Source organism: Protopterus annectens, chromosome 1.part1 (assembly GCF_019279795.1).
Source record: "Protopterus annectens isolate FY-2018-M chromosome 1.part1, PAN1.0, whole genome shotgun sequence".
In the NCBI taxonomy this organism is placed as follows: Eukaryota; Metazoa; Chordata; order Ceratodontiformes; family Protopteridae; genus Protopterus; species Protopterus annectens.
This window is the reverse complement of record NC_056726.1, coordinates 424,849,567-424,875,672: the sequence shown is the minus strand read 5'-3', so window position 1 is coordinate 424,875,672 and position 26,106 is coordinate 424,849,567. Positions and strand designations below refer to the sequence as shown.

Genomic DNA, 26,106 nt, shown 5'->3' with positions numbered 1-26,106 from the left:
GATATGTATTTCTGCATTACTCTGAACCCGTGATTGTATTATAACATGTTCTACACCAAAACAAGGCTGACTGTGGCTGTCATACTGATGTGTCTATTTTCCAGATAAGGCTCATTTTACTCACAGTACATTCTCTCTTTCTCTCAAGATTCATAGACTGTTACTAGGTTAATGACCCAAGAGGTCTTTCTAAGCCTAGCAGAGTTTTCCTGAAAGAATAATGATGTCCTGCATCCAAATAGTACACTGAGGGCCAGACATTTATAAGCTACCTATGTCCATAAAGGACATGGGTGCCAGGCGTCAATTTTCTATTCCCTATCCACTTATCTGGGTCGTGCTTACACTGAATAATAGATGAACTCAGCTTCACATGGATGGGAAGCCTGTTCTTCCATAGGGAGGGCAGTGTCTGGGACACATATCTGTCGCCCCAGCATGTTCTGTTTAAGTCACAGACAAAATTCAGGTCCCCAGACCTTGTACTTCTGGTACTTTTTAACTTATGAATATGTAGGAGATTCATAAGTGTGGGGTTTGCGGAGGCATAGATCACCCCCTCAGCAATTTACAAGAGACTGTGTAGAGGGAAAGGGCTTTAAGGCACTCTGCATAAGACATGTTTGTTATGCCTTGTATTCATTTTGTAAGGAACCTTTGAGGTTCCTCCAGTTGCTGCAAATGCCTGGTCAGGTACATACCAAAGGGAGCACAGTACTCTATGACTGGTCTGATAAGGGCGGAGTACAGTGGGATAATGAACTCTTTGGAGCTAGATGCCATTCCCTTACTTATAAGTTGTGCAACATAATAGGATTTCCTTACCACTGTGGCCACATGGTGGTCAAAGGTAAGGTTACTGTCTAAGTATGTACGCAGATCCCTGATGACTGAGTCAACTCTTAGGGGAGTATTATCAGCATGGTAATTAGCCGGGATGATTGATTTCCCAAACAGTACAATTATGCATTTTGCAGCATTGAGTATAAGACCATGGCTTTGGCTCCATTTATTAGTCAGAGACAGACCTTCTTGAAGAAGACTAGCGTCTGTAAGGGAGTTGATGATAACCCCCAGCTTGCAATCATCTGCAAAGTTAGTCAGCCATAAACATTCAGCATTTGCTTCCATTTCAGAGAAATCAATGCGAAAAAGCAACGAGCCCTAGGGGACTCTGCTAATGATTGGCCTCTTGGTGGAGGTGGCCTCAACTATTTTGACCTCCTGGATCCGATCAATAAACCAGTTGGCTATCCAGTGGGTGATAAAAGAGTTTATACCTAAATTAGTGAGCTTGTCTATAATGCATGAGTGGGGTATTGTATCAAAAGCCTTGGCCAGGTTGAGGTAGGTTGTATGCACAGTCTTACCCTCATCCAATACTTTGGTGACCCTCTCAAAAAATCTACTGCATTTAATAGGCACGTCCTTCCTTTAACAAAGCCAAACTGTGATGGGTCCAGAGTTTGCAGGTTTCCTAAGTCCTCATTTATCATGTCCATGATGATTCATTCCATGGCCTTACCTATGAGGCTGGTAAGACTTATGGGCCTGTAGTTACCCAGATCAGTGGTCGTACCTTCTTTGTGCAGGGGAGTGACTATAGCCATCTTCCATTCCTTGGGCACAAAACCTGACTGATGTCTCCAGTTGAAAAGTGATTCAAGTAGACCAGAGAGGTCATATTTCATGTTATTTATTAAACGCACTGAGATGTTATCCAGGCCCATTGATGCAGTGTTTCTGGCCTTGGAAAATGCAATAATAACCTGTTCTCTAGTAATGGCTGCAGGGATTGTGTTATATGGTATTTCTTTTGAACTACGGGGGGGGGGGGGAATTTGAGCTGAACCTGTCAGCCAAAGGGTTGTAAACAGCCTCTGGTTCAGTCTGGGTAATGCCATTTACAATAAATTCTGCACATTATTGTGTATTTCCTCTTAGGTTATGGACATAGCTGTAGAAAGCTTTGTGGTTGCCCTTTGTTTGAGAAGCTATTTTTTTCTTCAAATTTAGCCTTTGAAGTATTAAGTAACACTCTTAGTTGCCTGTTTAGTTTGGCCAAGGGGCTTTTAGTATGTATAGCTTTGTTCCTCCTATGGTTGGCCAAGATTTTTTTTCTGTTGTTGTATAACCGAAAGAGAGTGATGCCAACAGGGTGGCTTGTCTTTTGAGTTTGTCTTATTCTTAATACAAGTGGGCATAGCTCTGTCTATAGAGCTATCAATATGGCTGTACAGAGATTTTGTAAACAGCTCAGTTTATTCTATGATGTTTACTGGGTTTGGGGGTGCTTGGAATTTAGCCAAGGTGTTGCTTTATATAAAGAGGTTAGCCTTGGAACAGTTCTTAAAGGATTTTGGTTTTGCTGGATCCCCAGATTCAATTTTTATTTAATTTAATATTGCCTTATGGTCAGACCTGACGAGCGAAGATTTTACAATGGGTGAGGAATACTAACCCCCCACCCCTGGTTTGTGAGTACAAGATCAAGGATGTTTGTACCACTGGTAGGAGAATGTACCAATTGTTCCAGGATGTTGGATTAACAAAGTTTAGGAATCACTGGGCTTGTGCATTAGAAGTGGTATAGGATTCCCACTGTATAGAGGAGTAGTTGAGATCCCCCATGAATATCGTATTGGATTGAATGGTGAGGGACTCTAATACTTTGAGATAGGTAGTATAGATTTCCTGTGACATGCAGAGGGACCTATATGTTGCAAGGATATTGTACGGTATCTTGTTTATGGTGAGTTGCACATGCATGAATTCCAGTAGGTTATACACTTTTAACTAGTCTTGATATGAGATTAGTCTTAATATAGACTGACACTCCTCCACCTTTAGTTCCCTCCTGTGCAGTAGCTGGTCTAAAGATGTGAAAGGCATTATAACCTTGCATTGCTGTGGTACTCTCAGCGACTTTAAACCATGTCTCCATTACTACACAGATGTCTACACTCACCTAAGAGTTCTAGCATTGAGCAGTACCACCTTTAGATATTCCTTCATAGGTTCAGTTAAGTTGGTAGGTTTATCAGCTTGGCATTGCCTAAAAAAGGCACCATGGGGGTGAAAAGGTCTTTGCCAATATCCAAAAGCCTAAAAAGGGCAAGTGCAGACCATCCCTGACAAAGCAACGTGGTCTGTCAACCATGTAGTCCCAGGCTGTCAAATATTGTACCTCCCAGACTAACACCAGAAACTAACCCAATTGTTGAAATCAATCACTTTCTGTTGGTAATGTGGCATTATCCTTGCAGCAGGTAGTATGCTGCCCAGTGCTAGGCTCATACCTGCCTGGGATAAAATCAGCAAGCTCGATCATGTCTTGCTTCATATAGTCAAGGGAGGTACGTCTCAGGTCATTAACACCCACATGGACTATGACAGAGTCATACCTGTGGTTCAATGACCTGAGTGCTTGTGTGACTTGACGGATACTAGCCCCAGAAAGGCAGCTAACTGTGACCATCTCCTTGTTCAGTCTGGTGAGGGGGACATCAATGTGCCTCACTACAGAATCATAAATGACCAGAAAATGTGGCTGTATGCCAGTTTGCCTTAAGGGCTTACCAGTGGAGGTACTGAATACAATATTACTATATGCAGCTGTGGGTGGTGTTGTAAAGGAATGTTTATGTGATGTCTGAGGACCCTTTCTTTGATTGTACTGTGTAGGAGGTCTTAGTGTTTTAGGAAGGTTACCTCTAAGTGCCTCAGCATAAGTAATTTTATGTGCAGCGTCTTTACCCTGTGTACAAAAACAACAAACTGTCCACAGATTCTCAAAAAGTATAAACATTTAATAAAACATAATAGTCAAACTCTCGTGCCTTGGTTTAAATGACTTAAACGAGTATAAAAAACACAAAATGAACATCCATTATATATATATATATATATATATATATATATATATATATATATTGCAAAAGTAAAACACATGATCAATTACATTACAAAACTATTATTCAAATAAGATATGTCCAATTGTAGTCTATATTTAATCCCAAAGGCATTAAAGTGGCATACTTCAAAATATAAATAGATTATTTGTGCAGAAGTTTATGTTTAAGTGTCACATTTTCACCTTGTTTAGGTAACATTTGTTCAAGAACAGTGCCCTGTAAACCAGATGGATCACCTCTGTGGTATAATCTAAAATATAATCCAATAGGGCTATCAGAGCTAAACTTTCTAATGTTCCTGATATGCTCTTATAGCCTTAATTTGAAGGCTCTTTTACTCTCACCCACATAAAAAATTGCAGGGATATCTAAGGGCATAAATAATAGCCTCTGTATTACAAGTATACCTTTTAATAAGGTTGAATAATATTCTGTTAATCCTTGTAAAAAATCTATAATAAACTGACAAAGAGAACAGTCACCACAGGCAAAAGTACCAAAAAAGAGGGATCCTTATGCACAAGATTGATAGGTAAGTGAAAGCTACTGCGTACTAACATCTCTTTTAAGCTCCTGCCACATTTGTACGAGATAAGGGGAAATCTACAGTGTAGTAGAAAAATTCTCGAAGTTGTAATAAAAAAATAAATAAATAAACTAACAAGATCCACATCCAATAACTTTTCACTAAACACACTATAGACAGAGTTTAAATGTAGAGTGCAAGTGGAGGTATCTTATTTGAATAATTATTTAATTATGTAACTGATCATGTGTTTTTTATACTCCTTGAAGGCATTTAAGCCAAGGAGCTAGAGCTTGACTACTGTGTCTTATTAAATTTTTATACTTTTGGAGAATCTGTGGCCAGTTTGCTGTTTTTATCTACAGTTTGTTCTTTTGTTTCATTGTAGTTTTCTTTACCCTATGCAGTAGGCGTGGTGCAAGTGTCACTGAACCTCTATAGGATTAGTTTTGGTTGTATGAGAAAGTTTTCCTTCCAGAGTAAAAGTGTATTTACACCTCTTGTATACACCATCTGTCTTATTAAGAATAAGGGAGTTCAGTGTACAAGAGTCAATTGCTACAATGCCTCAGAATACCCAACTCAATTAGATTGGCCAAAGAGAGAGTCAAGAAGTGCATATCCATGGCCACTGATCTACTAGGGAGGAATGAGGAAAACTTAAATACTGAACAATTCAATAAGACAAGCATCTCTCCACAATATTACATCTGATGGTAGTTCCTCTGCTTTCAGGCTGCTACTTTCATTCATTTTAAAAGAATCTCTGGAAGTAATGTCAGCACAATTTTTTGGGATTCCATTTCTGATTTGTGTTCTCTATCTCCTAATCTCCTACGCAGACCTTTACAGTGGCTAAATTAATTACTTCTGTAAAGATAAGAATTTATTAGCTGCAGAAATGCCTACATCACTTAGTCCATTTTGTCAGCTAAAGATGTCAGATTTCCTCTTATTCACAGGTGAGCTATTCACTAAGCTTAACAGACACGTAAAACTAACAGAGATGGCATGCCATAACATTAAACATGCATGATACATGAACATATTCTGCAACCAGCAGGACTAAGACTGCAGAACTTAAGCAGCTCAGCAAGTGAAACTTTCCCACCCTCTAACTCCACCCCTTTACCCACAATGCTCAGTGTTTGTCACTGCTTCTTCAGACCTGTGGTGTGCTGCTCAAAAGCAAATATACAAAAATGGCCAACAAAAAGACCAAGGAAAGTAGTATGGACATGTTGAAGATGGATGTGGTTTATGCCACCAAATGAGTAACACCTATCAGAAGCATGAGCCTGTGCTGTCCAGATGCACTGCACTGTTAGCGGAGTGGAACTTGGTGTAAGGAGGCATAGTTTCCATCAGAAGGTAGCAATAGCAGAACTGCCAAGGAAGAGGGGTAAGCTAGCACACTTCCTACCACCCAACTCTCACCAGGAAACAGAGAGCTGATGGGGATTCTGTGGAAGGAAAAGAAGGCCACAGGTCCTCTAACCCAGAATACCTGCCTCCTGTCACCCTGAATGGGCATACTGGGTACAGATGGAGAAGCCACCAGGAAATGTCCTGCTGTGGGGAGCAAAAAAAGAAATGAAGGTCCTGGTGAAGCCTGACGAATAAAGAATCACAAGGGTTATGAAAGACCTCAGACACTCCACTGGATAAAGAATTTCTGTTCAGGCAAAAGGCTCAGGCTATATTTAAGAAAGTGGAGGATAAACAATGTCCCTATAAACTGTCAAGGACTTTCTGCAGGTTAATTCTCCAAGGTTAAGAAAGAATTACCTTCCAAAAACCATGGGCCTTTCCTGCCAGTCAACATAGATGACCAAGGAGTACAACGACCAGAACAGAAAAACAGTAAAGGTGGTGGCAAGCAGAGTAAGAAACTAGGCCTAGCAAGTAAGTTCTGTAAAGGAGCTTGAAACTTCCCTTCATCTGACCATATCCTGCCTTTCATACCTGGCATTCTCTCCAACTCTAAAGAAATCCAATCTCACTCTCACAAACTGGTATTATTAGGAGCCATACTTTCTTCCCCAGAACAATACTGTTTTCCTAACACAGCAGAATACTATCCCAGCATGAGATGGTGTCAGCCAGATGGTCCTTCTGGGGATATTCTTTGTTATCAAGAAGCAATATGAAACAATTGCCAACTATCACATTCTCATGGCTTCTTGACATAAGGGGTAAGACCTACTTCTTCACTGCCTGTTAATGTACCTACCACCATGCTATCGGTCTGGAGGGAAATCACCCCTGGGAGCAAGAAGTCCTGTAGTTCCTGCACAGCAAGGAAGACTGCTCCCATCTCCAAGACACTGATGTGAAGGTTTGCCTCTTGCTATGTCAGCATACTTTGGACTATCTTCTCCTAATAATACTCCTCCACCCCATGGAGAAGGCATCTGTGGTTACCACTGATGAAGGAAGTGGCTTCACAAAGAAGTCTTCCCAGAAGAACAGAGTGGGAATTTAACAACCAATGTAGCTGGACTTTGTAAAGGTGAATTATTATTAATTGTGGAGAAGGATGATCTATTACCTGTGGCCACTGTGCCCAAAGTAGCCACTGCGGTATTTTCATGTGAAATCAGGCCAGAGGTACCATGAGAATGGAAGTAATCAACCCAATGACCTGAAGAATTAGGAATGCTGGTGGAAATGAAAGTGAAGTAGGTTTTGAACAGAATATCTCAAACTGTGACCTCTTTCTGAATGAAGAGGAAACGATGCACAAAATTGTATTCAAGTGACATCCTATTAACCAGTAGCTTGAGTTAGTTGTAGTAGTCCTTGGCCTTGATCAGAGATTCTTTCAAAGTGGCAGCAATGAGACAGTTGTCTAGGCAAGAAAACACAAAAATCCCCTGAAGCATCAGTTGAACTGCTATCACTGCCATGCACTTGGTTAACACTCAATGGAGCTTTGGTGAGACCAAAGGGCAGGGCTCTGAACTGAAAGTGACTGGCTCTTAGAAGGAAGAGTAGGTATCTCTGGGATGCACTGGCTATTAAAATAGGAAGATAAGCATCCTGAAGGTCTCCTGAACACATCCAGTCATCTGCCTGTAGATAAGACAGACATGCTTGCATCATGACCATTCAGAAAGGGTCTTCACTGCATACTGATTGAGTTTGATTAGGACCAAGATTGATTTGAAGTCCTTGTTTTTCTTCAGAACAAAAAAAGAAACTGGAATAAAAATATGATCCCGTATGATCCGGTGTAACCTCATGGATGGCTCTTTTGTCTAGAAGAGAGAAGTCTCTTTTGACTGCTTTTTGCTGATGGTTGGGCACATCTGGGAGCAGACAACATGGTAAGGGAGGAGGAGGGTTGGAAAAGGGAATGGTGTACCCTCAGGATATTAGCCACCTTATCCAAGAATCCTGGGTGATGGCCATCCACATTTGTGAGTACAGGAATAGATGACCCCCCGGACAGTCTCCAGAAGGCAGCAGTCGGGCAGTCCTTCAGAGATGGCTGGGCTGACTCCTTGAGAAAGCTCCATGTGTTTGCTGGTATTTACAGGCCTCCCTCGCCCCTGGGTCTGTGTCCATTAAAGGTGTCACCTCTGCCAGAGCCACATCTGACAGAAGTGGATTCAAAGGGTTGACTGGCATTTTGTAAACCAGAGGGACTTGAATCCCTTTTGGTATCTACTGTACGTTTGTTGTTGGGTCTCAAATTCAACTCCTACAGCACATGACATCTTCCTCTCCTGTTCAAACTTCTGCATCTTCTCTAACATATTGAAGGAAGATCATAGGAAAAATCTGTAAAGGATGTTTCAAAGTTGTCTATGAAGTCACAACGTTGGAGCCAGACACGACATCTCACTGTGATCCCTGCACCTGCCTCTTTAGCCACTCCATCAGCTGTATTGTGTGTGACCTGCATGAAGAGGCTGGGGATATCAAACATATTGCCCAAGGTGGTTTCTAGCCATTTCTTAGAGTCAGGAGTGGGTGGTCTTTTCAGAAAGGCTACACTCCCTGAAAAATGGGTCATGAGGGTGGTGTAGTTCAAAGTCATGAGCACAAAAGTGCCTAAAGCATATGCCCACTTCCCCAACCTGTCCATCACTCTAGACTCTTTATTGGCAGATGAACAGTAACTGTAGCATCTGTCAGCGCTCTCAATTGGTTGTCATCTCCACAATGACAGAATGAATAAATGGCCTCTTGGATCAAAATTGTCTGTCTTTGGGAGGTCTAAGGATCTTATCTGGCCTTCTAGGAGAACTTTCCGATGCATCCGATTCCTGCCATGCACTTTTGGTGGCACAGTCTATGAGGATGTCTGCCAGAAATACCTCAGAAGTAGAGGGTGCTGTGTGATATGTTTCGAAGAGGAACTCCTCAAAACTTGCGTAGAATTTTTCACTGTACACTGCACTTTTGAACTGCATTGTTACCAGATCACTGCTTATTTGAACTGTTTTTTTTTTTTTTTTGCTCTGAAATTGTTGCACTTTGTTTCTTGTAGCACAGACTAGATTCAGACCTGCCGAATTTAGTTCTGTTTGTATAACTTGAGCACTAAACCATGCCATCTTTTGTTAGAGAGGGTTCCCCTGCTCCCCAGTGGCAGGAGTGTACAGTTAGAATTCATCTGATTGAAGAATGCTGGAACAGGGCTCAGTTTTGAGCTTTTTTATTGGTTAATTTGTTTAGATCAGTTTGGGCTTGTTTGCTACTCAGCACTGCATTTGTGCATCTCACACTGCTATGCAGCAGTGGGCACCATTGGTGGTTATAGACGCAAACACTTTTGTCTGCAAATTTTCCCTTATTACTATGCTGGTGCTCCATCAGCGAGTTCTCATGATTATCTCTCACTGACAGGTGATACATTCAGTGAAGTTCCGGAGGTACCAACACAGACCCTACCCACTAGCCCTTTGTACTGTTTTGTCCACTTCTCCTGTCCTCTACTTTACCTGTTTCTTCCTGTCCTCTCCCGGTTTTCTGACCACATCAACTTACCTAGTATTGTGGATGGACAATTTCCCTCAGTTTCCCCAGCCAGCCTGGTTGACGTGGGTATCCTGAGGCAATGTAGCAATTGCCTCATGTACACTGACAGCCCACTTCTTCTAGTCCACACAAATTCATTATGTAAAAGATGCACCTGTATCAGGAACCTAGTATCCAGGCTCTGTCACTCACCAGTCAAGTCCATCTGACACTAAGCAGGTTGTCAGCATGCACACCACACCTCCTGCACCTACCAAACCAACAACACATAAACCTACATATGCGGAGGTCCTTACAAGAAGCTTACCTAAACATCAGAGACCTCCCAAACACAAACACGCTTCACATAATACATCCTCTGCAGAACATAGTACACATAATATATCACACACCAGTGTCTCACCAGTCAAGCCCCTAATGCATAACACAAAAACAAACATCTTAGTCATAGAAAAATGCTAAAAAAAAAAAAAAAAAAATAAAACATCGAGCCACCAAGGCAGTAAAATTGTAGCAAACAGTTTAATACACCACCAACAGACTAAGCACTTTTACCAGAAAGTTCAAATGGCTTCTTCAGAGTCTCTGAAAGCGCTTAGTCTGTTGGTGCTGTATTAAACTGTTTGCTACAGTTTTACTGTCTTGGTGGCTCAATTTTTTATTTTTCAGTGTTTTTCTTAGTTTATTAGCCTTGTGGCTGTTCTGTCGTAAACATCTTAGTCATATGCAACTCAATTCTGAGACACACAGTTGTCCCTCTAGATAAAGAAAAGGTCACTGTCAGCTGTCTGTCAGGTGCCAAAATCTACCACAACACACACACCACATCACATATGCACTCAAGTCTCTCAACAACAGACACTGTTATGACTCTGTCATAGTCCATGTTGGTGTGAATAACTTGAGATGTACCTCATGGACTATATGAAGAAAGACATGACTGAGCTCTCGGATTATGTGTCTCAAGGAGGTATGTCCCTACCCTTAAGCAGTATTTTACCCTCGCCTAGGATGATACCTCAATACAAACAAAAAATGATCGACTTCAGCAATTGGGTTAGTTTCTGGTGTCATTTAAAAGGGATCCAGTATCTGTCAGCCTGGGATGACATGGTCAACAGACATCGATGCTTTGCCAAAGATGGTCTTCATCTATCACCCCTGGGATTTCGGTTACTGGCTAAGGCTTTTGCCATCACCATAGTGCCTTTTTTAGGCAATGTCACAAGAACAAAATTCCTGATGTAAAAATACCCTCTAAAAACAACCTCAAGGTTATGCTGCTAAACACTAGGAGTCTAAACCAGAAATTGAACTCACTGGAAGTAGTCCTCACCCTGGAAGATGCTGACATTTGTGCAGTCACTGAGACCTGGTTTAATGCTGCGGAGAGCACCCCAGCTATACTAGGTTACATTTTCTTCCACACGTTCAGACCACAAACTGTAGGTGTCAGAACTAAAGGAGGTGGTGTATCAATATGCATTAAAGATAAATACACCTCTAGAGTGGTTAAAAAGCACGATTCTCTTGAATTACTTCAGGTGCAACCGACTGTAAGACCCCTCTTCAGGTCATTGCCAGCTATAGGACCCTCTCCATGAATCAGAACATCCACTCAGCCTACTTGGATCTACTTGAGTCACGAGATAAAACCAAACACCCTGGTTTTGGGTACCTTTAATTATCCTTCCATTGACTGGGTAAATTATATGTGGTCTAATTCACTTGCCCACAGGTTCCTGGACTTCATTAACTCCAATGCCCTGGACCAGCTGGTTGGCATACCCACAAGGAGCTCAAACATCCTGGACCTGGTGCTCAACAACATGGGAGATTGCTGCACCACTCCCAGTGTGTGGCCATCCTTGCTGAGATCTGATCAGAAATCAGTCTCAGTAGAAATAACTGTAACACATGACCCCTCCTTAGCAATAACTAGACTTAAAAACTTCTCTTATGTGACAGCATAAATAGCTTCATAGCCCCCCCCCCCCCCCCCAATGATGGAACAGGTACTTATGCTGAGTTACACACCAATGCTTTACACAAGCACCTGTACAATTGGATTGACTCTGCCATACCTGAAAGAATCAAAACAAGATCTTCACAAAAAAACAAACCTGCCTGGTGGACAACTGCCATTAAAAGGCTATACAACAGGAGAAAGAAATGGCTGTAAGAGCAGGAAGGAATGGTCTCAAAACTGGGAACACTCCCTCCTCAAATTAAACAAGCAGATAAGACTCCTAGTGAAGTCCTCCAAAGCTAACTACGAATCCAAATTAGCCTCCCTAACTAAGGATAACCACAAGCCGAGTTACATCTGTAACTTCAAAGTTAAGGCCCAGATTTGTCCTGAACTCGTAGTTAATGGTACTACTTATATAGAACCTGTGGATACAGCAAAACTGCTGTCTGACAGGTTCAGTGAAAACTTCACTCCCGCCCTTGCCACATATACCCCAAAGTATATCAAACACCTGTCCCCTTGCCTAGCATCTCTTGGGAGCAGGTCTTAAAAATGCCCTCTCCAAGGCCAAAAACACAGCCTCTATGGGACCAGACAACATCCCATGCTGTGTTCTACATGGGTTAAAACAGGAATTGGCATCACCATTAAGCATGCTTTTCAATCACAGCTTAAGCAGTGGCTTCATCTCAGTGGAATGGAAATAGCCACAGTCAGCCCTTTGTACAAAGGGGTGCATCCATGGATTCCAGGAACAATTGACCCATTAGGTTGACCAGCTGCAAGGCCATGGAACAAATCATCATGGACTTTATTAACAAAGACAATGAAATCTCCAAATGCTCGACCCCACCCACTTTGGCTATGTCAGGGGGAGATCATGCCAGTTAAACTTGGTGGACTTCTTCAAGACCGTTACCAAAGCCCTAGACATACGGCCTACCTAGACTTAGCAAAGGCCTTTGACACAATCCTCCACTCAGGCATCATTGATAAACTCACCCAGCTGGGAATCAACCCAAATATTTTCAGGTGGGTTGCAAACTGGCTCACTGATGGAGCTCATACAGTCAAAACTGGGGATTCTGCCTCCTCCAGCAAACGTATAACCAGTGATGTTCCAAAGGGATCGGTTCTGGGACCCCTACTGTTTGGAATCTACTTCTCCGAAGTGCAGGCTAAAACTAAAGGACTATGGCTGACGAAGTTTGCTGATGACTGCAAAATGGGAGTGATCACTGAAACCCCTAGTGATGTCAACATTCTGCAAGAAGGTCTTATGCAGACTGGTGTCAAAGTCATGGTCTTAAACTTAATGCATAAAAATGCATTATCATCCCCTTCAATAAGGGTAATGCTCCTGCAAACTACCACATCAATAGCAATATCCTAAAGCACACAGTCAGTGATGAGAGATCTGGGCACACTGGTTGACAGCAACCTTAACTTCGATCACCATGTCCCCACAGTGGTAAGAAGGGCATTTTATATTTATCATCTCATAAGTAAGGGCATTGCCTCCAGAAAAAAAAAGAGGTTATAACCCCCCTGTACTCTTTCCTCATCAGGTCAATAACAGAGCGCAATGTTCCCTTTGTCATGTACCTTTCCAAACACCTGCAGCAATTGGAGAGACCACAAAGATTCCCTATGAAGAAAATTCAGGATCTTCAAGATCTGTCTTATGCGGACAGACTGAAATCACTTTACTCTGTGTCATACAGACTGCTCAGAGGCAACCTGTGCCTTGCATATAGTGCTATCTCTGACCCAGTTTTGATGGAAATGCTGCACATTTATAACTCAAATCACACACAGGTCACTCGCTCAAAGGACCTTAACCTGGTATGTGACAGCAACAGAAGTTGCTCGAGAGACAGGTTTGTCTCGCAGAGGTTGCCCCACCTTTGGAACAAGTTTCCTGTTCAGGTTAAACAAAGCCCCTTATTGGCCCTATTTAAGCATAATGTGGACAACTGGATGGGTAATCGGAAATTCACACCAGGGGGTTCCACTTGTATCCCTCTTGGGCAGGGGCAATAGGTGCTGATTTTAGTGTCTGCTTGAACCAGACACCCTTACGAACATGGGTTGAAATTGGCTAGGCTTGTAAGGGTCCTGGGGCCGTTAGCCTAGTGACCTCTTATGATCCAATGATCCTGAAAGGGTGGGTCAAAATTCCCTCTGTTGCAATTAGCTTCAGGACCTCGCTGAAACTAAGGTCTTTGAAGGGTACTGTGGGAGGCCCTCTTGACCATCACAGTCCGTGACCAATGTGCCTACATTTGTGCATACTCTGTTTTGGAACTTCTGGTGGGGTGAAGTGGAGTCTTCAGAGGAATGACTCTATAACTGTACAGTTCTTGAGGCTGCTGCCTCTGCTTTGACCATGGGAAGCATGAGAGGGTTGAGGAAGAGATGGAAAGGTGTCCTGGGGTGCAGCCAACACTGAAAAATCTGCTGTTGTAGTTCTTTGAGGAGAAGGAATAATCCTCACATTATCCTCAAAGATAGACTCTACATCTGCCAGATACAAGGAACCCTTATCAAGTGCCAGAGGTACACTGCCAAGGAAGAATTAGATGGCCCCAACGACAAGACTGCCCCCAAACCTGGCACAGCAGAAGTACCCAAGCAGGGTATCGGTGTCACTGTTTCAAAATCCAGCAATTCAGACACTGTGGGATGATGTTGAAATGTCGACATCTCGACATTGGTACCAAGATCCACTCAACTCTAAAGTTCTTCGTGTCTAATGCATGTGATTCAACGTCTTCATTGTCAAATCCAAAGGGCTGATTGGTGCCAAACACTCATGCTCCAGATATGTTGTTGGATCCAAAATAACAGGATCCAAAAGTCGGACTAGAGAAGGGACAAAGAGGGGGATGAGGGGGACCAGCCCATTCCACCTTTGAGACAGAGGACACCCATTTCCATCTGTGCCTTAATACAAGCCTCAGCATGAGATCCCAATCCAATTCAAAAGCACTCTTGAAGGATATGCCTGGAGATTGGGAAGAAGGGGTCGCGAGGGGAACCAAGAATTTCCATCTTGGAGGGAGTACAATATACCAGGCGCTTAGGAGACCACATCTGAATGCTGAGAAGGCAAACAGGATGTGAAGCAGTTTCACCTACAGGTACATTATGAGAAAAAAAAATTACAGGAGCTTAACACTAGAAAACTAGTTTTGTCAGCCTGGCTATAACAAGCAGTTGAGGACCCATCAGTCAGACCTGAGGAAGAGGATAAACAGCAGTAAATAAATCTGGGTACATATGAAGATCTGGAACAAGGAAAAATTCTGGAACTTTTTGTAGATTACTTGCAAGAAATGAAGTGCAAAGAAGATGCTCTCAATCCACAATGAAATGATTTAAGGGAGGACCTGCTTGAATTAAGACAGATGGAAAGACATATAAAGATAGATGAAAGAAACAAATTACAAAAATAAGACCCAAAATGTTAGAAGATTGAAGAAACAGAAGAACACAGTAATCTGGATTATTAAGAGAAATTCATATGATATAACAGAAGTAAAAAGAATATATTACTGTGCGGCTAAACAAATAAAGGATGAAGTGTTACCACAAAACACAGTAACAAAGGAAAGGAGAGGAGCAAATTAAATGCCACCACGGAAGCATTGAAGAAAAAATACATAAAACAATTAAGACAGGAAGTATCACTGTTAGAAGAATACAGAAAAGGGAATGTACAGGATATGAAATGGGATGAAGTAACGGCCAGAGAAATTAAGACAAAATTAAGAAAAGTTTCCAGGCTCACACACAGTAGTACTTACCATTTAACTAAACGCATTAACATCTTTACACAAAGATTTAGCCCCGAGGAAGAATTACGTATATGCACATCCCAGATGGACACCAAATTGGTTAACAGAAAAAACTATACTACTCTAACAGTGAACCTGCAAGCCATCCTAAAAACTACAGGCCTACTTGCCTCCTGACAATATACAAACTACATTCTGGAACTGATGCAGTCAACCATGTCAATAGAACAAAATGGCAAAAAAAAAAGTCACATGGAACAAAGGATCATTCATTGCTACATATAGCCATAATAGAGAGCTGTAAAAAGGGGAAGAATGTAAGTATGGCATGGATAAATTACAAAAAAGCATTTGATAGCATTACAGATCCAAAGATAAAGGAATGCTTACAGATGTACAAGATACACCATAAAATGATCAATTAATTACATTACAGTGACATAAAACTGTGGCAAACCACTCTGCAGTTTAGCCATGACAAACGGTAAATTATTATCGCAGGGATAAAAATTCTAAGGGAGATATTTCAGGGTGATTCTCTGTCACCACTGTTGTTTTGTCTTGCCCTTAACCCATTAAACTATTAATTGATTATGCTATGGTTACAATTTGGCTCCCACAAACCAACCTTGCATAAAGGCACCTCATATACATTTTGAGGATGATACAAAATTGTATAGTTTATCAGATAAGGAGTTGAAAGCAAAACCACAAATGATTAAAACTTTCTCACATGATATAAGAATGTCACTTGGTCTTGATAAAAGTGAAAAAGCAACATTTAAAACAGGAAAGCAGCAGAACCAAAAGAGTATTAATTTGGGACATGAATGTGACAAAAAGAAATTGAGCAGGAGGATGTGTATAAATATTTGGGTGTAGATGAAGGTTCTGCAATAAAACATGAACAAATGAAAATAAAACTCAGTAAAGAAAACTTCAGAAGACTAAAATTAAATTACTGAAAACTGCCTTGACATCTAGGAAACCAGTTTGCTCTTTCTGTTCTATCTTACAATTTTGGGGTGACTGACTGGTCCCAAAAAGGACTGAATCAGTTGGACTGGAAAAATGAAAAATGCTTCATACTTATCAAATTATAAATAAAAATCAGAGTATACCATGATTATATATATTCCCTGGTCTAAAGGGGGTATGGGCCTCCTCAAAATGTATTACATGCATAGATCTACAATTGTGGGACTGCATACATACCTGCTGACCTCACCAGATCCAAACATAGTAAAATTTAATACACAAGGAAAATAATTAAATTTAGCAGAAGCATTTCAGTGTGAAGTGGGAATGGAAATCAAATCAGAAGTCAAAAATCAGGCAGCAACTGAATGTGTCAAAAGACAAAAGGAATATAAGGAAAATTATCACATGAGAAAGACAGAAAACGGGAAAAGCCATAAATATAGTAGCAAGTACAGAGATCTTGGAACAACCTCATGTTGATCAAGATTTGACGGAGAAATGGTTAAGGAGAGATGAATTAAAAATAATTATGGCCCAGGACAGAGGACTATATACACATTGGCTTACAAAGTCCATTGAACATGTGGGAGAAACAGACAAATGGAGGTTCTGTAAAAAATAACTGGAAAGGTCAAGGAAGAGACAAACCATTATACTGAATGGTGCAGTTTATATGAGTTTATACCCATTACCAACAGTTCAAAAAACAGATGTGAGGAAACCAGATATAGCAGTCCATGAAAAAAAAAAGCATTAATCATTGAAATTGCTACACCCAATGATTACAGTGTCTTATGCACAAGAGAAACACAAACTCACCAGGATCTGCAGGCAAAAATGAGAGCAATAGTTAGTTTCAACAGTAGCAGGAACAACAGACCTAATAAAAAAGAATTTGCAGTAGTACTTACATATGCTACCAATACACGAAAGTCCGTATGAATTACAGGAGTCAATTCTGGGCACATTGTGGGTGCTGAGAAGAGCACTTTTGGCTAACATCAAAGACTGAAGCAATACTAACTTCATTAACTTTATAATTAAACCCTGACTTAGGAATGGGATACATTCCCATCATGGTATAAGAAATCCAAAAGAGTTGCAGAAATTAAACCAAGTGGATAAACAGAAACAATAAATTTTGTTTTCCGTGGTGCTCCAGACTCAAAATACACATTCCATAGAATTTACATGGCAATGTTTTACTTAACACACTTACAAGCAGAGTTGGGATTGACTATAGGGAAATGAAGCCGGGCAGAAAACTGAATAAACTGTACTGAAGACTTAAGACAGCAACAAACTGGAAAAGTGAATAAGTGTTTAGAAATGTATACTGACTGCACTGAAGACTGAAACACAGAGCAGAGGTGAGGAGTAACAAAGTAAACAGCAGTTGTGCGCAACAGATCACTGCCTGTGTATGCATAAGTCACACTGGAATGGAGTGGGTGAATGGGCTGTATTTAAATTCCTTTTTTGCCTTTTTTCAAATGGCAGTATAAAGTTTTGAAAAACTAAATAAATAGATTGCATATTAAACTACAAATCTAGCTTAGTTTGCAGTCTGTATGTTTAGTACTTTAGCTGCTACTGATTCAGGAAGATAAGCACAAGCAAACTCATCTAAGGAGTCAACTCCATGTTAACAAAGAGCATGCTTTTCCAGGCTGTACAGCAATTCAGCTTTTCTGACAAGTATGCTCATGTACAAGTTAATGAGTTAAGAAAATCACTAAACTGAACTGCATCTAGTCTGCTGGTGTTACTTAACTATTTTTATCACAGTAATAGCTGCTTAGCAGCAATTAGTATAATACAGTGCTCTCATCATAGAAACAATAGCTTCATAGCAATAGTAGCATAGCACAGAATGCTGCAAAAACTGCAACCCCCTAAAACTGTCCAACCCACCACCTACATTGCATCTATTTCTTTGCATTTCTAAATTCTTCTTTCTCACTACTAATCAATACATCTCTTCAGCCTCAAAAATCTACCTTCCTTTTTTTCCACATCATCCAAATATTCTCTTCCTTTACAACCATCTACTTCCTCCTAACTCACTTCCATTTAATCAGTGATATATCTTCTTATTCCTAACATTCTTCTCATTCTTCAGACTCCTTAATTCTCACATACCTCTCCTTTTTTCATCAGAACTTCCACCTCTTTGAAGGAATCCTCAGATCAAATTATAATAATCAAAATCAGAATCACATTTATTGGCCAAGTATGCATGCATATAAGGAATCTGACTCCGGTTTCAGTCTCCAAGTATGAATTACATAAACGACATGCATACAGCTTTTAAGAACATGACAAATGACATACATGCAACTATTAAGAACGAGACAAAAAAGTAAATAAACATATACATACAAGGTGCAAAGTGCAACTCAGTGCAAGAAATACTGAAATAAACTCTGAAAGAAACAAGTATCAACAATAGTTAAACAATACTGTAGAATCTTCGGAGGCTTGGGGAAAAGAATACCCCAGCCTAATAAGCTGAGTTAACAGTTTATGAACTTGACGGCCTGTGAGGAAAAAAAAAAGAAGTTATGTACTCACCATAACGTTCCATCAGAGTTGTTATCCTTCATTTGTCTTCAGCCTGTGTGTGTATGAGTGTGTGCTAGGCCATAGCTTGGAAGAATGTCAGATCTGGGGGTCACTTTTTGGGCCTATCCCTTGATTTAGCTGACTTGCCTCCGTCCCCAGACCTCTTAGCGGGAGTTTGAGTCCCAGATGCAGGGGCGGAGACCAAGGTAAGATCAGAGGCCACAGGGTCCTGAGTCCTGCAGGAAGAAGAGGGAAGGAGGCCCTTGAGGATAAGCTTTTTCCTCCTGTCCATCAGTACCCGGCACAGATAGAACTGGAGGTCTGCAGGTGGGCTGCCCCAAGACAAATGACGCACAGAGTGTGGCTGTCAGCTGGAGAGAGCTTGTGGCCACACTTTATACATTTTCTGAAACATGGTTTGGGGGGATCTGACATTCTCACAAGCTACGGCCCAGCACAAACTCACACAGAAACCACACAGGCTGAAGATCAAATGAAGACAACTTCAGATCTGCTCTTATATCTGCTTGTTTTGGTGCATATTAATGGTAATGGTTCAAAAAGATGGGAGGCCTGGATGTGAAGGGTCGGTGATGATTTTCCCTGCCCTTTTCATGACTCTAGAATAGTACAGGTCCTGTAAGGAGGGCAAACCAGCACCAATGATATTTTTGTCAGACCTGACTATTCGATGGAACGTATTTTTGTCATGATTAGACAGAGATCCAAACCACACTGTTATGGATCAGCTGAGAACAGACACAATGACTGCTGTATAGAACTGAATCAACAATCAAATCAATAACAAACAATAAACAGTGTATAACTACTGCAAAGCAATTCAGACAGGTATAAAGTAAGACAGACTTTCTTTCATTTCCTGAATGGAGAAACCTGTCAGCCAGGATGACTAAGCAATTGGCATATACAGTGTAAACTATTGGTAAAGAGAAAGGACAGTTGCCAACTTAGTAAGTGGTCCTTAGAATGCAAGAACTGCTCTTTTGGAGGAGTGATGTTAAAGCCAATTTTTGTGGCACAGATAGGTATTTGACTAGTTGAAGTTAATATGCAGCAGGGTTCTTCAAGTTAAATTTGCTTACATTAAACAAAGCCAAAATTCTCAGTGAAAATGTTTGGGAGCTGGCCCTTATGGCAGAGCTCTTGAGATACTACAGTTGGATGTAGTGACCAGACTATGAAAGGAAAGAAAACAGAAAAACTCTACTAAAATGTCACATTATATTGAGGAAATAAAGTTAATACTTATCATAAAAAGAGATACAGGAAGGACCACAGTGAGTCAGAGCAACAGAATATGGATGAAGTCTAAGAGTAAAAAGATGGTAGAAAAGTTTATGAATGTACGCTGAAAGTAGGTTAGCAGGAGGTATACTGATAGATAACCACAGTAATACAGTGTATATATAGAGATGTATAGAGCAAATTATCATTATATAGCACTACACTAATAAGCACAACAAAAAAACATCACTTGGTAAACATTCACGGGCTTAACCAGTATATCAAAATAGTCATAATGTGTGTGTGTATGTATACAGATATATATATATATATATATATATATATATATATATATTTATATATAGATGTATATATATTGTGTGTGTGTGTGGGTGTCTATCAAAATACCAGAAACTGACAATACATACCTGTTAAAGGGCACAGGCTCAACATACATTAAGCTTATCTGATTTGCATGGAAAATATACAAATACAACATACTACCAAGGTCTATTCATCGTTTCACACAGTCTTAGAACAAATTCAAATGTAATAATGTACAACACATTCTGGCACTATGAAGGAAAGCTGGTAGAGTAAAAGAGGAATGAATAGTGAGGAGATATTTAGCAATACATTCTACTACAGTGATTCTCCTAACCTCATGTCAAATTATAACAAAGAGTAATCCGTTTATAGCCAATACAAAACAATTCGTATACAGGTACAAAGTAGAACAGGTTTTCTTTCATTCCCTGAAAGCAGAAATCTGTCAGCAAGGATGAGTAAATGACTGGTATATACAGTGTAAACTACTGGTCAAGAGAAAGGACAGTGGCCAACTTAGTAAGTGGTCCTTAGAGTGCAAGGACTGCTCTTTGGGGGGGATGTTAAAGCCAATTTGCAGCACAGATAGGTATTTAACTAGCTAAAGTTAATGCACAACAAGGTTCTTAAGTTAAATTTGTTTACATTAAAAAAAGGCAAAATTCTCAGTGAAAATGTTTGGGAGTTGGCCTTTATGGTAGAGTTCCTGCAGTATCGGGGTCAGATGAAGTGACTGCAAGCTATTAAAGAAAGACAAAGTCTCAGTGAAATCATTTAGGATTTGGTCCTTATTGCAGAGCTCCTGCAGTATTCGGGTCAGATGTTGTGACCTCAAGCTTGGTACTGTGGAGGAAGTTGGTGACCAAGTGAAACAGGAGAGAATACTGACTGAACAGATAACAAAACAAATAATTTACAGTTTGGGATGGTAAAATGAAAGAGAACTAATACATAGAGAGAAAAGCATAAGTTCAAGACTAAAAGCATTGGGGACTGAAAGAAGGGTATCTGATTTAAGCCAAGTCAAATCTTCATGAGTAGAGTCATTATTTTGTCCCAGGTCACCCTCTTAAAAAATAAATAAAATAAATAAACAAAAGTTTTAAAACTCCTGCTGAACAATAAAGTCTGGAAGGAATGTCTGTCATCACATTCTTTTAGCAGGGGCATTCACATTGTGTGAGATGAGACAATTGTAGGGTTCAAGAAAACTAAATCTCTTATGTGAATGTCCAAAATTCCCAGTGTTTTTTTTCTCCTTCTGGAATAAGTAGCAGTGAAAAAAACATACTGACTGGTAAACAACTGTAAATCACCCAATTAACAGTTTGGCAAAAGACGGGGGAACTTCAAAACTAACTGTTTAGTAATTATCTAACTGTTTTACAACTGCCCACCAGTTAAAAAATCTTTAAGCCAGAACATCAGCAGGCCTTTCTTATGGGTTTCTGTGTACAACAGAACTTTTTTAAGACTATTTTTGGAAGAACTTTAAAAAAACAAACTTTGCTCTAGGACAAAAGAGTGACTGCATGCATGAAGATGTGACCTGGCTTAGAGGGATGTTTGCTTTGCACTTGACCTAAAACGGAGACACAAGTATCAAAGACCTGTACAACAGGAATCCTGAAGTTTCGTGATAACCTGAAACAACTTTTTGTATTCAGTATGTGATATGATTCCATGTATAGGCAAAGACTTCATCTGGCAACCAAGATGAATAAATGTTTGCTACCAAACAGAAACAAATACTTACGTGGAGAGAACTTCAGAAGGCAAGTCTGTGATATACGAGGGAATTTTCCTGCCAGTCAAAAACTGTGCAACCTCATTACTGAAAGTGTTGCAGTTGTGTTCAAATAAATTGTAACTTTCTGCACTGTAATGTGAACAGAATAAAAAAGAGAAAGTAGGTTAAGTACTTTATAAAAGCAAAACAATTCTAGCTTCACTTGAATGAACTAACTCTGCTGTCAAAGTGTTACTCTACTCAGCTAATTTACTGTTTAACATATATACAAATATCAGTTAGATGCATTACACACTGGACTCATCTCTGCAAAATAGCATATACAGAGGATTATGATCAGATCCCCGATCATAACCAGCTTATTAAGCGTTGGAGACATGCATGCCAAGAAGCTCCAGAAGTGAATCTTGGCTTCCATGTCAAGATCACATAACTGAAGGTTATGATCCGTGAGCCAATCATAATTCTTTATAGTGCCTGGAGCTTTATCTGCCCCATGTACTACTAGTTACAGCAGGAAAAAACCCACTAAGTATTTTGCCAGCTTTAAAGCCAGTAAAGCACTTAATGAGCGATGTCAGTCAGTAACACACCTCTCAGCTTATTTACTTAATTCTTGAGACAAAAGATTCAAAATCAGGGACAGTTTTTAAATATTAGTCTAACTCACATAAAAAGTTAAAACAGGTTTTGCAATAAGAAGTATGAAAAGCACAGTTGTGTAAGTAAACATACCATAATAGTAGATGTTCAAAAAGATCACCATTATATTGCATAACCGGTTTTATATCCTGCTTATGATATAAAAAACAACCAGCATCAAAAAATTCCAGAAGCCCAAACAGCTGAAGGCTTTAGTAGAGTGGTGCAGGTACCAAGTCTCTAAGAGCTTTCTTGCCAAAACATAAAGGGAGACTAGTGCCCTGAAAAAGGGGTATATGTTAGGCACAAAAATGGAAAAGACCTCACCCTGAAAAAACAAACAAATAAAACAAAGTGGGGTGGTCGGAATGAGCAGCTACTGGAACACTGATCTATATGGACATATACTGTTATGTTAAGCTTACTTACGCAACTACACAATGTTCACCATTAGATCACTGTTGCAGTAGCCTAAGCAGTACGAGTAGAATACCAGAGCTAAGCTGGACTGGGACCAAGAAGAATGATGGTCCATGATCCCCTGGAGAATGAAAGCCTGCTCTAGGCCTGGAAAAGGAATCTAGTTTGTAACACTTTTGTGAAAGTGTGCACAGAGGATTAAGCGGCTGGCTGTAGAACACTGCTAGAGTCCACCCCTTTCCAAAAAGCCACTGAAGAAGCCATGGCCCTGGAAGAATGGGCCCTTAACCCTGACTTGCTATGGAGGGAATAACAAAAGATAATGGCATGGGGCAACCACCTGGAAATTGTCTGTTTACTCTTTTTTCTTACCTTCACAAAAATGAATAACTGATCAGAATTTCTGAAGATTTTAGTATATAAAGATAATATACAGTTTATCTGTGGACATCAACTGTATGAAGAATGCTTTCTCCCTCATTTTTATGTATGGAAAAAAGACAAGGAGATGGATAGTTTACCTCAAAGAAAACATGGACACCACTTTAGGCCTAAATAATAGATTAGTTCTCAAAGAAACCTTATCTTGGTGGAAAATGAGATACAGCTGACTCACCACAAGAGCTTGCAACTCGGACACTCTTCATGCAGAATTCAGAGCAATCAGCAACACTGTTTTCCATATTAAGATCCTTAAATCAGACTGATGAGTTGTTGAGCAGATCAATGTTGCACTACTGATTCTTGTTCTTCTGCCATGCAGAAGCCCATGACTATCCTGATTTCAGAGTCTTTGAATCATCCCTAGTTGATGGTCATCCAAAGACTGATGTCGGGACATCAGGGTATTAGAAGAGTGTCCATTGGCACCGTCTTCAGGTCTTTATAAGCAGTGAATAGGCAGTCTGACTCCTAAGGACAGCATGACCTCCCCAGTTGTCTGAATCTGAGTGAGGAGGAGGAAAATCATAGGGGGCAGGAGGCAACGATGGAGATAGGACTATCTACAGAGAACTCCTCTATGCCTTATACCCAAGCAAGGGGGGGGGGGGAGAGGGAGTGGTCAGCAGATAGAGGGGTTGGAGGGTGGGATTATGTACTGCAACAATCACCTACTCGAACATCTACAATTACCATAAGTGGGACATGACCCCACTTTGTTTTCTGTAGTCAATGTTGCAGTGCTGATTCTTGGGAGCACTTTCAAAGCCAAATGGTGAATGGCAGGTCATCTGTAAATCCTTAGGAAACCATTTTTCAAGATGGCAGTAGTGAAACCTACTCTAGTCCTGGAGACACTGTTCACATATTTACAAAACACTTATATCCTAGCAGAGTTCCATATGGCTGCCTCTTGGATGGCCTGGACAAGGACTCCTTTGAAGAAAGCAGTGGTAGTTACTCCATGCCTGTTTCCAATCAAACTATTTCCAGATGAATAGCCAATTGCGCAAAAGTCACCAGTAATTGCTCTGTTCTATTGGGAGTTTCTCTTCTGTCTATGTAGCACCCGATTTGCCTGTGTACATCCAGGGAATGAAGGACTTGCTCTGCTCTTTTCTGAGAATTTGGGAAGAAGACTGGCAAGGTGGACAGACTGGTTTAGGATAAGTTCAGATATCACCAAGCAGTAAACGAAGATGGTAAATCGCCACCCAGAGCCAAGGTTCACAAAGACTGCAGTCCGATCCTTTTAGTTAAAACACTTTATTCAGATGTATAAACGCCTTACAGTCAACAACACCCACTGCGTTTTCGTCCACTTCCTTGACTTCCTCAGAAACAATTAACTAGCCAGTTGAGTAACATTTATATATCATCAGTCATTAATCAATTTTGCAATCAATCATGCCCATTTGTACATTTAAAGGACTAAAGACACCTTTACTAAAAATCCATTATAAAACACTAGATGAATGAATAAGTGACTATTAAGCTAATATGGAGTTGAAATATTTTAAAAGACTATTAAAAAATTGTTAAAACATGTTAGTGAATGAACATCCTTGAATATTATTCAGAATGAAAGGATTGTTGGAATAAAAAATAAAAAATACATTTTATAAAACAGAACCATTTGTATGTACAACAAGAAAGGTCAATTCATTATAAAATATGATGTCAAAATATCTGCTAAGGAATGGGTTACATATTATAAAATACTTATACATATAATTTTAATAAAAAAGAAAGGAATTTTAAAAATATATAATTGTTGAAATTGATTGTTAAGAATGTTGACACTGAAAACATTAGATATCTCCTTACAGGTTACAGAAAGGGACTATGATGAGGAATACCCACCCTTACGTAGATCTGAAAGATTGCTTAACAAACAGGGACAGTCCAATGGAAATTTTCAATGGAGGGGAGGAAGAAGGGGGAGAGGGAGATTTTAAGAGTCCCCTGCCCAGACCTCCCTGGTGAATCCGACAGTATTATAGTGGATCAAAAATGTCACACCTATAATAATTTTAGTATCTACAACTTTAGCAATATTAAGTTGGAGAAGGAACATTTTGCTCTTTTTTCGAAAGGCTTGAAATTCATTCCCAATCATAAGGGGGACATTGCTAAGAGTTTGTTAGATATTAAATTATTTCTAAGGAAGGTGAACTTCAAAATTATGTGGCCTCATAGCAAAAGTGATGGAGGTGAAGTGTTAAAAAAGAAAAGCATATATAACCCTCCCCTGCATCCGCAAATCAAGAATTTTGAGAGGGTGGTAGAAAGCGAAATCAGGAAGCACAGTGATGGGAATTCATGGTACACCAATATTTCCAAAAGAGAAAAAGAATTGTTGTATGAAACAAGGAATAGACAAGATGTAAGAGTCATGAAACCTGATAAAGGTGGAGGAATCATCCTCATGGATTATATTTTATATGACAGTAAAATATACACATTGTTATGGGATAAAGAGAGATATGATATTGTCTCGAAGAACGAGATCAATATAGCCTATCACAGAATAG

At 40.1% G+C, this 26,106-nt stretch overlaps 1 protein-coding gene across 1 annotated transcript in view; it reads right to left on the bottom strand.

Moving 5' to 3' along the window:
* DESI1 (desumoylating isopeptidase 1) overlaps positions 1-26,106 on the bottom strand; it is a 418,723-nt gene that overhangs the window by 10,851 nt on the left and 381,766 nt on the right. Inside the window, exon 5 of the mRNA XM_044075602.1 lies at positions 22,076-22,198. Coding sequence (XP_043931537.1) covers positions 22,076-22,198 — 123 coding nt within the window. The remainder of the gene's footprint in view (positions 1-22,075; positions 22,199-26,106) is intronic.